Source organism: Phalacrocorax aristotelis, chromosome 13 (genome assembly GCF_949628215.1).
Source record: "Phalacrocorax aristotelis chromosome 13, bGulAri2.1, whole genome shotgun sequence".
In the NCBI taxonomy this organism is placed as follows: Eukaryota; Metazoa; Chordata; class Aves; order Suliformes; family Phalacrocoracidae; genus Phalacrocorax; species Phalacrocorax aristotelis.
In genome coordinates this window covers 14,703,271-14,717,849 of record NC_134288.1, presented here as the reverse complement: position 1 = coordinate 14,717,849, position 14,579 = coordinate 14,703,271, and the positions used below count along the sequence as shown (strand labels likewise).

General features: G+C 40.2%; 1 protein-coding gene across 1 annotated transcript; it reads left to right on the top strand.

The window, feature by feature from the left end:
• The first annotated feature begins 1,846 nt into the window (after window positions 1–1,846).
• Window positions 1,847–6,916, top strand: CIMIP1 (ciliary microtubule inner protein 1). Its single transcript, XM_075109169.1, has 4 exons — window positions 1,847–1,987; window positions 2,993–3,074; window positions 4,154–4,252; window positions 6,665–6,916. Exons 1-4 carry the CDS (start codon window positions 1,926–1,928, stop codon window positions 6,818–6,820), a joined length of 399 nt encoding a protein of 132 aa, XP_074965270.1. The 5' UTR covers window positions 1,847–1,925; the 3' UTR covers window positions 6,821–6,916.
• Window positions 6,917–14,579: the final 7,663 nt, after the last annotated feature.

The window sequence follows — 14,579 nt, the reverse complement described above, 5'->3', positions numbered from 1 at the left end:
TTCACTGCATTCCCTCATCTGAAAAATAATTCGGTTAAGTATAAAAAGAGAATGACCGAACATTGTAAACTCCTATGTCCACAATGTTAGCATAAGAAGTTTTATACTCTCTTGACAAACACTACAGCAGTTTAAATTCTGACGCATAGTAAACTAGGAATTTGATTTCTTTCATTAACACATTACTTTTTTTACAGAAAGCATCAAGGCTGTAATAAGAGGGCTCCCAAGATAGACACGACTAAGCAGCAGGAGTTAATTAAGTAGGACAATAAGTAAGCATTTATGAGTGTGATAGAGGACCCAGCTGATTTAATTGCTAGTCTAATTATCAATTACAGAATCAAGAAATGGCATGTAAGTGAAATATTCTATTTGTTGATAGTTTCATGATTTTTAGAGACCCAGAAGAACAGTATTGATTTTTATTTCAGGACTACAGAAGGAATTTTTTTTCTCCTATTACTCAAATAGAGGTTCTTAGTACTTCTAAAATGACTAATAAATGTGTATACAGTCTTCTCATACTCAAATATTTAAGGCCTTTATATCCTTTGCTCCATAAAAAAATTAAAAAGCTAGCAATTAAGCGTTCAAACACACTACCTATAAACCACTCAGCTTAGGTCAAAACCTTTCTGCGTTTATTTTGTAATAAGAATAACTGTCCAATGGTGTGAAAAAGTCACATTAACTATTTACAGAGTGTTTGCACAAGTCAGTTTCCAGACAAAAAGAAAGGGGTCAGGGAACTATTTAAACCCATAACGGCAAAGAGCCAGTTGGCTACATTCATTGTTGAAATGCTTTATAAAGCAACTGCAAGAAACTAAAACTACAAAAAATTGCTGGAGAGCCAAAAATATTAATATATTGGAACACAGTGAACTTTTTACAAGCTGTAAATATTTTGAGGGTTCTCACGTATAACCCATAAAGTATGTTGAAGTCTTTCTCAAAACTTCTAATATTAGCAGGTAGTTTGTAAAGAACAAGATCTACCAGAAAAAGAGACCAGAAAGACACTGTATGTCACAAGACCGATGTTGGTTCCCAGTACAATTACCAAAAGCTAATTTTGGTGTGTATCAAGAGGACCTAGGAACTGGAGACAGGTCAAAAAACTGGGAAACAGAAGCTAACACCCATTGTAGCAGATACAGTCTCAGCTTTAGACACGTTAGCAAGCTGACTCTTATCAAAATAAAAACCCAGCATCCTTCAACAATTTTTCACATCTGTTACAAACAACTAAAAACACTGCCAAGTTTTTAGCTGTTGAACGACTCCCTTGTCCAGGTATAAAAGAGACTCTTAACAGCTCAGCATCCAGAAAGGTGACCAACTATGTTTTCTGATAAGGTGAGCCTAGCTCATCACTAAATCACAGACATTAGACAACACCTCTTGCTCTCAAATATGGCTAAATCCTCAAGCGAGGTAACAGCTTTTCATCAGCTTAATCCACACATTTTCCGACTGAATAACATTAAAAAAAAAAAACAAAACCACTCAAAGCCACCCCCAAAATATTACTGACAGCATCAAGTGTACTTTTTCTGGTTTCCTGAGGGCGCTGAAGAAAACTCAGAACGGGCGTTTTTAGCCCTTCACACTCCAGGGGGGCCACTTGCCAGCGCGGGGGGCCGGCAGCGGGACAGGGGAGCGGAGGGGCCGCCGCCACAGAAACCCAGCGCCTCAGGGAGCGCGCGCCTCGCCTTCCCGCCCTTTTGTAACCGCCGCCCGCGCGAGCACCGCCTCCTTTGCCGTCGCCCGGCAACGCCCAAGCTGCGAGGGCCCGGCCCGGCCCGGTGCGTTGCTCGGCCCGGTGCGTTGCTCGGCCCGGTGCGTTGCTCGGCCCATCCCGTCCCGTCCCAGCGCTGCTGGGCCCCGCAGCTCAGGCCGGCCGCTCCACGCAGCGAGCCATGGCGCACAGCCGCACCGACCCGGCGCAGTCGTGCAACTTCGTAGCGCGGGACAACTGCTGGTAACGGTCCCGTACCCACCACATCCCCCCTCACAGCCGGCGGCCCCGGGCCTCCGCTATTGCTTCTCTCCGGCCGCCTCCCTCCCCTGCCGCCCAAGGCAGCCCGCCACGGCAGCTGAAGGAGGCTGTTCGTGTGCTCACTTCACGTGTGTTTGTCAGTGCGGGTGCTCCCTCAGACACCCCCCATCTGCAAAAAGCCCAAGGTTTCCAGTGCCCGCAGTGGCACAGCCCTGAGCGGGACCAGCAAAGCAGTGAGTGACAGAGCCGGAGCAGCCAGCGCTGCCCGTGGGCTCCACGGTTTCCCTCCATCCTGCCCCTGGGTGTGAGGAACCGGGAGAGGGCTGGGGCAGAGCGGGGGACAAAGGGTCATTTCATCCATCATAGCCAAGTCACAAGCAATAGGACAAGAGGAATGGCTTCAAGTTGTGTCAGGGAGGTTTGGATTAGATATTAGGGAACATTTCTTCACTGCAAGAGTGGTCAGGCATTGGCACAGTCTGCTCGGAGAGGTGGGGGAGTCGCCATCCCTGGGGGTGTTCAAAAACCATGTAGACGTGGCACTTCACAGCATGGTTTAGGAGACATAGGGGTGCTGGGTTGGTGGTTGGACCTGATGATCCTAGAGGTCATCTCCAGCCCTAATGATTCTATTATTCTATGATCAGTCAACAGAAAATGGGAAGCATGTACGAAAAGACATTGGTCCTTGCTTTTCCAGTTTTTCAAAAAATGTGTCATAGCAAATTAGACCTCCAATTCCTAACATAAACATCATTTGCAAGGAAGTGCATTCATACATGCTGTTTCTTTTCCAACCTATAGAAAATATTTCCCCCGTTACCTCCAAGTTAGACAATCGTTAACTCATAAATAAACATCCTGTTTTGAGGTAAAGGTCTAAAATGTCATGCTAAAGTGCTCTGCTTTGTGACATTAGTACTTGCGTTGTGTTGGGTGTTGTTTTAATGAAAGCTTTCAACGTCATCTTAAATATTTCTGTTTCAGGAAAAAATACATTGAGAGTGAACTAGAAGCTGCAAGAAGATGGTCTCACAAATGGGGATTCTTGAAAACACCTCTTGAAGAGGTAAAACTGAATGACATCTGAGCAACACGTGAAATTTACTTGTACACAAATTCCTCTGGACACAAAATACGAGAGCACAGAAGACTAGAAAAGTACTGAGTGTGCTTTACTAAGCTAAGTTCCGAGGTAACAAGTGCGCTGCTTTTAAGATGGGTTCAAAGTTTCAGTTTTCCTCTGAATAAAATACAGCAAGTGGTAATTTATATGCTCTGCATATTCTGATATATTTCTCTTGAGAAACATGACTCCCAATAGTGTTAACAAGTACTAGATGCACACTGACAGGAAAATATTTCCCCTTTGTCTATCCATATGGTAGCTTAAAAATCAAGGGGAAAAGGTTTTAGCTAATTAAATTTTCAGTGGGGGAATTTACAACGAACGAAAATATTTGGAGAGATGTCTATTCTCAGTGATGTTTAGGTATTAGAATATAGTAGCACATAATGTTACATTTGGAATCACAGTATTTTATTCCTAAAGAACAGGATTGATGCAGCCCCTGAATAGCTATAAATGTACTTTCCATGGGACCAGAAGTATTTAATCTGTTTTAGGATTTTTTGAGGATTCCCGTAGGCATCCAAGTTAGCATCTTTGAAAACTTTGGTCCTCTAGGCTTCAACATCCATCCTTGACAGCTATGGTCTGTCATGCATACCACTTTTGCATAGTACTAATAGATCTACAGCTGAAAAGTTGGCAAACTGCATTGTCACTATTGGCGAACGTGTGTATTTGGCATGTATTAATCTTTGGTTTATGGTCATATAAGATATATATATATAAAAAAGTGTAAAAGATATATTTCTAGCCCTTCTTGGACCAGTGATGTAGCTAAGAGAGTTGGAATCACTTAGCAATGTTTGGCCTTCCATCTGAAATTCAGAATTACATCACTTTCTGAACCAAAAAGTACATTACAATAATTTCCAAAGCACTACAATAAGTAGTCCTGTTTTAGATGGAAGGGACAGGGAGTTCAGATGCAACAATGAGGGGAATGGTGTAGATATCAGATATTACAGCATATTTCAAGAGATAGAGTCCAATTTTTAATGTTGATGTTTTGGTTTTAGTTGATTGAAGATGAAAAGAATGAAAGTACAAAGCCCAAGATACAGCTTCCAGAACATCTTCAGGTTCGACCTGTGACACCTGTGGAAAAATACATTAAGGTTAGAAAATTAGATTTTAAAATTGCAGTAGAGCAATATCTGTCTTAAGAAACCACACAAGCTCTAAAAATCAGTTGTCTTGTAGAGGTGGGCCTTTAACTAAAGGTCAAAGTAAATTGTGTTTGCAACCCGAGCAATGCTTTAAAAGCAGTCATTTAAGACAAGGAATTGCCCTTTGGATATGGTTGTTAGTTCACAGAGCTTTCACTGTACACAATCATCTCTCTGTAAAGCACCTCCCCCCTGCACTCCTCTGTGACATCTAGTAACAGAACTGCCGACCGTGCAGCTTAGTACCGCAGAGCGCTCACAGAGCCATTTGTGACTGCTGACCATTCCCTGCTCGAATATACATACACGTGTCTTACTTCAAGGTTTAGCACAACCTTAACTCTCAGTTTTAATTACTGGTTAAGATGCAGTAATTTTTTCTACCTTTATTTAAGACAGTCGTCTTTTTGGCAGAGGCAATGCCACTGTCCTTTTTAGTGGCACAAATTAGATTAGCCAGAAGCCAGTTCTAATCAGCCAATTCATAACTATTTGATTTTATGCTATAGGATTTATACTCACATATTCAGAGTCTAAAAGTTGTCAAACAGCTGGAAATCAGTTGAATGTGACTGATGATTTGATTTATAAATATACAGAGTGAGAATCTCCAATTAATAGGATAACTGTAAAGGCAGCTAAATTAGTGACATTGGGAGAGGAGCATATTCATAAACGGGGAAGCAGAATATGCTAACAAGAAGGACGGTTAGTCCACTTAGAGAAGATGAAGGAAACAAAAGAGATTGGAAGTTCCAACTTGCTGAACTAGCTTTCTTTCAAAGGATTCCAAGGGTGGGAAGATAAGGTGGGGAAGTAGTAAAAGCTTTTACTGAGATTACACTGAAACAAAAATTAAGAGCTAGTGCTGAGTATGGCAGAGAAATGAAATGGCAGCGTTTCTGCCATTAGTGCTACTTGTTCTTCAGCTTTGTCTCAAGCCTCCAATTTCAGTCAAGTTTACCTCTGCTTCAGCACAATGAGGGTGTACGTGTGTGAACAGATCTCGCAGACAGTTATCAGCTGCTGAAGTAGCATCCACAGCCTGGTGATACTGAAACAGTATAGTTTCAATTTAACCTCAGAATCTTTATTTGCTAAGGAAGATAAGGGTTAGCTGTGATTTAGGTCACCCTTTATATATGCAAAATGAAGTTTCTTAAGTCCTTATTCAGAAACGTGTCTTTCTGCACATTTACCTTCATGGTAACAGTCAACATATCTGTTCTTCTCTCAAGGTTAGCTTAGTAATTGCTTCTTCATAGTCCCTTCCCCAGATCGTAAGTGGGACATGATTTCCTTCATTATCCTGCTCAGTGGGTGGCACTTATGGCCATAAAAATTATCTTTTCAGAGGAACTGCTCCACCTAAATATCATAAACAATTTCTGGTCTTGGCCAAAGAACAAAGTGAAGCAACTCTGGCAAGAGAACTGAAACATTGTTCTCTTGCTGTGTATTTCTCTGCTAAGTCCCCAGATGCTAAAATGATGTAACATGCCCAATTGAGATGATTCAGCCAAAGTAAGCACAGCAGTCAGTGAACAGAGGTTTTTGGCTTTTGTTTTGTTTCCTTTTGAGCTAGATTAGTTGCAGATTAACTTGATGCTTACCCATCTTTTAAAGTAGAAAGAAGGTGGAACAAATAAGTAGTTCTTGATGCAAAAGCCAGCTTGGTCAGTAGTATCTTTAGCATTTGGCCACCAAACTATTATTCCGTAGCTGCATTGCTACCAAATACGTTACAGCAAATTAAAAGTGCTAGTTCTTCTGTTTAGAGACACTTACAAGTTTTAAAGATTATGACTATTATTATTATTCTTATTCTATAAGGAAAAAAACTAAAGTTGAAGATAAAATTCTTGTCCTAATAATGTCAAGCCAGTAAAGCCCTTAGAAAGGATTTACTTAAAAAAATTAAGAATTAAAAAAAAAATGCTAACATACACTATAAACAATAAGTTTGCTTTTTGATTTCCTGCTATACATACCAATTGAGGCACTAAAAGATTTTTTTAGAAGGGTGGTAAACGAAAGTTAGTTACTTCATTGGAATTTGGCCATTTTACTTCTCTCTTTCCCTGTGTCTTGCTATAGAATGGGACCTAAATTATTCTAGAGACTTTTTAAATTACAAGCTATCCTCTGTTATAAATCAAGCTTGCATGCAGCTGGGCTATCTTTTGAAGTTCTTATTTCCTTCCATTAACATCAGTGTGTGTTCAGGATATCAGTGCATCATACTGCATTTAAAACCGCTATTTTTGATAAGTTCTCATTTCCATCCACACTACAGCACAAAAGAGGATTACAATCAAAAACCTTTTAATAATTGAATTCTACATGTTACTTTTATTCTAGGTGATTCCATCTCCTCCAGTACCAAAGACTACCCAGGGATTTATTGGCTGGAGATCAGCTGTTCCAGGGTTGGAACTTGAACATGGTTTTCAAATCCAAAGCTGCAAAGGTACCTTTTTTAAGGATTTGAAGTGGCCATGTGAGCCCTCTGACTGACATTAAGGAATAAGTTAGGCACATAGATCCATTTGCATCCCTAAGTTAATGTTCTATAGTGGACTGTTGGATTGTTAAACATTGATGCTTTAAAAATTATTCATGTAAACATCCACAATCGTTTTGAAGTGCGAACATTTTAATGTAGCATTTTACTTGTTACTGATTTTTTGAAATCTATGGCATCCGAGCTGTTAACTCTGCCTCAGGTTTACTTAGAAGTAACAATTAATAAACTCTTAAAGATCACAAAGCAGGTGCTACTTTTGTTAGCATTAGTAGGACTATGATTTTAAAATATTTATTGTAAGTCTTAAAAAAAACTTACTTTGTAATGACAGAGCACGTTTTTATAATTGTTTCTCCATGAAAGCCTCCATTCAGACTCAGTTTCTCAGCAGCTTTTTCAAACACAAACAGAGACTGCCGTGTTCCTGACAATCCTGCCCTGCTGCTCACTCCCAATTAATCATTACCAGTATTGGAATCTGTGTTTAGAATTAGTTTTCAATCAGCACTCTGAACTGGCTCACTACTGAGTTGCTCAAGTACCTTCCTAGCACAAAACCATCTCTTTTGTAAAGAAGGGGGATGAGAAGAGGCAGAAAAGAGCAGCAAGGTGTGACTTAAAATTCACTTAAGCTGCCATGGAACTGCATCGTTATATTTGGAAAGAAGCTTTCCTCATTTAAAAAACAAAACACAACAAGCAAACAAAAAACACCTGCAGAAAAGACAATTATCAGGCTTCACCATAGTGTGTCCACTGCAGCTTGAAAAAAACAGGCAAATCATAAGGACGGTTAAGTCATAATTATTAAATGCATTATCTTTTGTGTTGTGCGTGCTTTACAGGTGGTTTGTGTAGTTACACACGTAAGTAACTGAGTAGTTCCCAGTGCAGATGCCTGACTGGTATAAATAAAGCATACAAAGGCCATTTAGCAAAATGAAGTCACTTTCAAAAATCAGTTTTGGTATCAAAACAGGATTTTTTCAATGAGTTGATCAGAATGCGCATGTGTTACAAAATACTTATGTTGCTTCAGTTTTGTGTATACTAATATTTATACCGCCCAGGACTGGTGAAAGCCTCAGAAACAGTAGGGGATTGCACTGGAGTTACTGGTGCAGCTACCATGGTGCTACGGATTTCAGTCTTGCAATTGATTACCTACCCAAAGATTTGCCAGGACTTTTGGAAACTCAGGAGGAGACTCATTTAGTTGTAGCAACTATTTGCAGGATATAGCTCTAATTGGCTAACGTGTTTAAACTAGGACATTGTTTAAACAAGTAACAGCCTCCAAGAAATCAACACAGGCAGCTCCTTATAACTCTCTATTACTTAAAGAGGAAAGACTTTCCTCTCTAATCCTGCTGCAAGACCTCTTTTGTATTCTGCAGCTATCAATATCTACTTCTTGAGTCAGCAGTAAGTCCTTGGCTTTCATAGCAGTAGGTCAGCAGCTAGTGTTTGTTCTTTCCTTCTTCCCAAGAAATGACTCACAATGATCAACATCCCACCTATTTTTTTTAACATCCAGTTCCAAATGCCCACAAAATAATATTTTACTTTTTCCATATTCTTTACAAATAATGGAGAAGTGACTCATATCCTTTGGAAAGATTGCCCAAGAATGAGAATACATAGCAGAAGTAACTTCAGGCACATTACTTAAAAACCAGAATAAAGAATAACTTGGAATCAGACTCTGAAAATTTAAGCTAAATTGCAGTTAAGTACTAACTGTAACATGTGTAAACTGTTCTTTGAACAAGCAAGATAATTGTAAGAACAATATTTTAAATCAGTGTGCTTTCTTGTCATTGCTAGGTTTGTATCTTTATTTTAATCACATGGTTCTTCAGTTCATTTTAAGGTCACATATAGATCCTCTTATTCTTGTCTGACTTATATAAACCGGTATAGTAAAGATTAATATGTAATTTAGTAGCAACATGAATAATGACATGAATTCAGGCCAAATGAAAGGGAAGCTTCAAGACCATTTGTTTTTTAGAAAATGTTATATTAAAGAACCAAAGCTGGCATCTAATATCCAGTAGATGTTTGTATGAAGTGAAATCCAAATCCGTGTGAGTCATGGTTTGATTCTGAAGACCAAAATAAATTCTTTGTCCAGCATCTACAGTTGGACATTTCTGAAACTTATTCCCAATGTCTGAATATTAACTCTGTACTAACAGTAAGGAGTTTTTGATTATACTTCCCATCATTTGAAGTACCCTTACTTCGAGATGTACTTTGATATAGCCTGATTTGGGATGTGTAAGGAGTATTGTCTAAAATCTTAACTAATTTCTCTAGCATAAATCTGTCAGTTAATGGATCCATGTATTTGGGGTTTTGCTGTTCAAGAAATCATGAAACTATAAACCTATTTCTTTTCCCAACGCTTCCAGTTTGACCCTTTATACCTGAAAAACTTGTGTAGAAGTTGTGGATTTGCAGCTAACAAAGGACTGCCCAGTCAACTGCCCCAACTGTGAATCCAGAAGGCCAATACAGAATTATGAAATCGCCTTATAACGTTTCAAACCTGGCATTTAATTTGTGGAAATTAACCTATTTATTGGAGCCAAGTTGGGCACATAAATGTCACTGCACACCGTAAAATATCACACCATCTCTAAGGTCAGGACATTGTTATTAAACTCAGTGCACACACTGGGGAAATGCTTCAAAACAAAATTAAATCACTTCAAAAATGCAGCACAAGTCAAGACAATTTTAATTCTATATAAAAGTCGTAGACCTGTGCTTTTCTGCAAGTCAGCAGAATGGGATGTTTCTATACATATGTAAAAAGTTACACAGTTTATTTTCAACCAAAATTTGAAAACAAGGTGCAAGTGGATTTAGATGTCTTCTACGCTTCAATCTAAATTTCATTTGGTGTAGTCTTTCATAAAGCTTTTGGTGGTCTAAGGTTCACGTTAGCGAAGTGACATGCACCTGCTCCTCAGCTGACTAAATTTTTTCAGAAAACTAAAGCCATCTTGTCTTCTGACTGTTGTTTTCAGATAAATGAGTTCTTTGGTAACAGGCTCACTGTAAAGAGGAGCTATGGCTGATGCTTTCAGTATTGCATGTGCAAAAAGTTTACTGTATTTGATACACAGTCACCACAGCAAGGCATGAGAATAGGTCAGCCATACACCTTTCATCACCATGGATGTGCACCTGCATATACTTTCGTGGGTGCATGGTGAAATAATAGTAGAGGCTTAAGTGACGGTTGTATTTAAGCTGAAGAACCATGAAATCAGAATTATCTTTCACACAAGCATTTGCTTTATAAACAACAAAATTGGGTGACAAAAACCTGGTGCATTTTCCTCCACAATGTGTATTCTGTGCTGCTAGAACTGGCACTTCCTTTCCATAATTTCATTAATATAAGATATTTTACTGGGAGCTCAAAGTTGAAAGATTATTTATTTAAAATACATTTTGCATCACAGAAGAAAGATTTTTTTTATTAGGTGATAGTGCAATGGTGATCCTGAAAAAGCAGCACTGCTCAAATTGTAGTCACCATACAAGTGTTGCTGCACATTTTGAAAGAAGCGAAATGAAAGGCAACCACAGCATGTGCGTAGCCAACTGATCTGGCTACTGTAAAAGGTGGCTGCTTAGAGAATAAATCTAATTGCTGTTCTGCAGAGACACTTCTACAAAGTCACATGCTGTGTCTATCCTTATGGATGCCCACTGCAGTCTTATGTTTGTGCAAAAATTACTGTCTCCAGTACCTGCTATTGCCTCTTTGTCCACCTGAAGTAACTTTAAGTCTGAGATCGCTTGCCTTATGCAACAGGGGAGGTATTTTTCTTTTCAGAGACTTAAGGCTCCCCATTCACACATGTAATTTTCCCCTTAGTGAAAGATTCTCTGTGGTTTCTTCCACATTCTACAAAGTACCAAAGTACCAAAGTGACAAACGCTAGTCTAACATAGTCATTGGCAACCAGACCAGAAACCTCTGCTCCCATGTGAAGCCCAACCCAGGTCACTCCTTGCATCAGGTTCCTAAATGTGTTGTATTTAGCTCCCCTTGGAACCGTAAGTGTCAGCGTAGCAAGACAGCTCAGGCCCACTCACAGACTATTACCTTCTTCCTGACTCCTGTGGTTTTCACATCCCGTCAAATTGTTATTTAATAGTTGAAAGCATGTCAAACCATTTCATAGGACCACAGTGTAATAAATTTAACTGTACTGGAAAATGATACCGTTGTGCTGTGAAACTGATCGGGTTGCCAGTGAACAAAACATTGTCCCTTCAGTCTCCTCTATCATACATGGCAAAGATCAGCAGTATTGAGAAATAAATTCAAAACAAAACCAGAAACTTTGTGAAAACAACACAGATCTGATTCATGTTGCACCACTGAAACAAAACACTGGCAAGGCTCATTATTTTTCTCAGTTGAATTGAAGGTAATCTTGACCTTAGGGTTTCAGGCTGCTCACACACGACTCCAGACTTACTCTGCTACACGGAGAACAGTTCAAAGAGATTAAAGGAACACTCTTTCCTGTCTGCCTCAGTGGTGGTTTTATTTCCGTAATGGGTTCCAACTGGAAGTTTGCTGATATAACCTGAAGAATACCACAGGGCAGCTTTTCATCTCAGTGCAGAAAGATGTTGTGTTGCCACCTCTGAAGTAAGACACACTGAGCATTACTCAGTCAGAGCCTCAGGTTTTACAGGCTTGGACAGAGAACGAAATGTCCAAAAACCATCCCAGGATGGCAGTAGGCCACTGGGCATCTGGCACAAAGCTGGCACAAAGAACTGGAGGTTGTGTTCATGAAGAGTGTTCTGAAGCATCTGCATTTTCCTCTGCAGCATCTGCATTTTCCTCTGCAGCATCCACGAACTGCCATGGCGTCGGATGGCCGCCACGCAATGCTGAAGCTTAGGGCTCAGCATTGAAGCAGAGCTCTCAGCATTTAGGGAGGCAGTTAACCAGATGTTCAGAGAAGGATAAGATGGGGCCAGACCATCTGATAAGTATAAAAGTAAACATAGCAGGTTAATTTAATGCCTTATCATTTAAACAAATGCAGCTGTATTTACTATAACATGCAAAGTTCTAGCTGGACACGAGGCAATGTATTATTCAGAACATCATTATGTCTGATCCCCTGTGTAAGATTTTTCCAGCCTTTAATGATTTAGTTTTTCTTAAATCAGTACATTGATCTCAAAAGTAACATTACACAGCCTTAGTAAACCTTCTAAAAGTACAAAAATTTCACTGTGTGTCTAGCAACAGCACAGGAAATTATAGATCAAAGGCTGGTTGTTACTTCTTGGTGTTTTTTTTTTCTTTTTTAAGAGATGAGAGCATATGAAAACTCTGAGCTTAGAATAAGCACACTTCCTACTCTTTGGCAGTGCACAGTAGAAGTTACATTTTATAGAAGAGGTGTGCTAGGTACATTATAGTACAATACATTAAAGTAACTTTTTTAGAGAATATCTCTGAGGATAATTACCTGTCATATCTTTTACATCATTTAAGTTTATTACTCCTGACTTGTGTCAGTAACAAAAAGCTCAGAATTTTAATGATAGCTAAGAAAGAGGTAATCATGTTTCATGCAAGAGCAGTGTGTTTCTTTTATTTCAGTAAATATTAATTTCTTAATTTCCTAGTAACAAACTAAGAAAACTCCGACCAAGTTTTTGCTTAATTTCTCCACAATTTTAAATGATCCATAATAAATAAATAGATTTCAAATACTAGGTTTACTTTTAAAAATAATCAGCATAAAGATATTACACGGTGCAGGTGTAAACTGATGCTGCCACAGGCAGAGAGCTAAAACGGGAGATCGTTCAAAATTCCCTCCAGTCCTACTTTCCTGTGTCTCTGTCAGACCCCAAAGACAGCAGCATCCCAGGGTTCCTTACGTGTTCCTCGGGCATTTTCAGTGTCACACTACAAACCATACTGAAGCATATCTAAAGCCCTACGGCACCCAGACATTTGGACATTAATAAATGTAAATTACACCTTGTGGTTGCAGGTTGCTATGTTGCCCAGGTTTGACTCAACTTTCCATTTGGCCCTCTCCCTCGTATTTTCCCCCTTCATGCTTTATCTGCTTCTCTAAAGAAGTGAAATAAACTAAGGATTCACTGAAGATTGAAATAAACCTGAGAACTTCAAAGCACAAAAATAGATGCAGCCATGAAGAAATAAACAGAACAGAAAGCATCTTCCTTCCTCCCCACATCCTCTTCAGTTAGGTGCAATTAACTGCAGGATCAGGCCCTGCAGGTACCCACCTGGGATTAAACGTGACTGGGCAGGGCTCTTGTTAAGCAACGGTTTTAACAGCTCCAGGAATATCATTATTTAGAGTTCTAATACAGGGAGTGCAGAAGTGACCATTCTCCCTCTCTGCTTCCTTAATAAAGACTCTTTATTCAATCCATTTTTCTAAGTCTGCTTTCCAGAAAGATGATTGTCGTGGAGAACAGCCTCACACCGAAAAGAGACATGGCAGCCTTCACCCCCCCACACCCTGCAACACACACTTCTGTCTCTTGCTTTTTCCGCACGGTGCCTCCAGGCTGCCATGTGACACCCAGCTAATCTGTCCTGCTGAGGATGCCACGCAGCTCTGTGCTCCAGCCTGACCTAAACCTGCCAATGCCTTCTCACTTCTCACAGGCTGAAAACAGCCCCCCCTTCTCCTCCTGAAGTGAGAGACGGTTAATGCTTTTATTCCTCACCGGGGAGCAAGATGAACCCAGCTATGCTAGTGAATCTCCTTTGCTTGATGACATGCGTCAGACACAACATTCTCATCCTTAAAAGCTGGAACAAAAACAAAAACAAAGCAAGAGCCCAAAAAATCCCAGTGAGCTACAGTCCCTGTCTGGAAAAATTAAGCAGCCATTATTGCTCTTATTGCCAGAGCACAGTCATGTCCTTTGTTTAAATGAAAGCTGTAGTGATTTCTTGTGCTCCCCATCATGAGCATTACAGCTTCCATCTTAGCATTGTACTTGCTGAATGAACAAAAGCCACATATTTACAGTCTCATAGGAGAAGCCAAGATACAGCTGGCAGGCTGGAGAAAGTGGGGACGGATGCTGTTTGTTGGCTCACTTGGGCAGAGGGATGTTGTTCCTCACCTCGTTTCCTTCCGGGCTGCAGTTAGGCAAAGCTGGGAGCTCTCTGTGGCAACACATCCTTAGGGGCAACAAAACTGCCCTTCTTACTTAAGCACAAGTCCTGAGAAGTCAGGCTGGCTGTGCTGCTTCTGTTGCAGAAAAAATGAGGGTGTATGAGCAGTGGTGCTGCTGGGTCAGGGACTGCTCTTTCCCTGCAGTGCAGAGCACCAGGAGATGGGCCCTGAAGCTGTAAGAGAGGAAAATTCACTTTAGTCTACCCTTCGGGGGGGGTCTTGAGCCAGCTCTGACCAGGGCGCAGTGCCAGGGTAAAGGGAGCACATTGCACTGCAAATTAGACAATAACTGGGCTCTCAAGGAGCGCTGCTGATGCTTTTGTTCTCCTAGAAGCTGTGTCCCTAATAATTTCTGTTACTTTTATGCAAATTCAGAAAAGTTTCACCAGCTTTCACCACAGTTTTGACCAAAACAGTATTTTTCACCACATTTGTTTGTCCTTCTGTTTGTTTAATGTAGGAGTGCTGAGCAAATAAGCATTTTAATGGGATAACCACTGGCAATGGATGGCTCGAGGCTCAC

Excerpts from the sequence above, each read along its gene's own strand:
- CIMIP1 (XM_075109169.1), top strand. The coding sequence starts at position 1,926 with ATGGCGCACAGCCGCACCGACCCGGCGCAGTCGTGCAACTTCGTAGCG. Across the intron at positions 3,075-4,153 it reads TGAAAACACCTCTTGAAGAG|TTGATTGAAGATGAAAAGAA; the intron begins GTAAAACTGAAT and ends TTTTGGTTTTAG. Across the intron at positions 4,253-6,664 it reads CTGTGGAAAAATACATTAAG|GTGATTCCATCTCCTCCAGT; the intron begins GTTAGAAAATTA and ends CTTTTATTCTAG.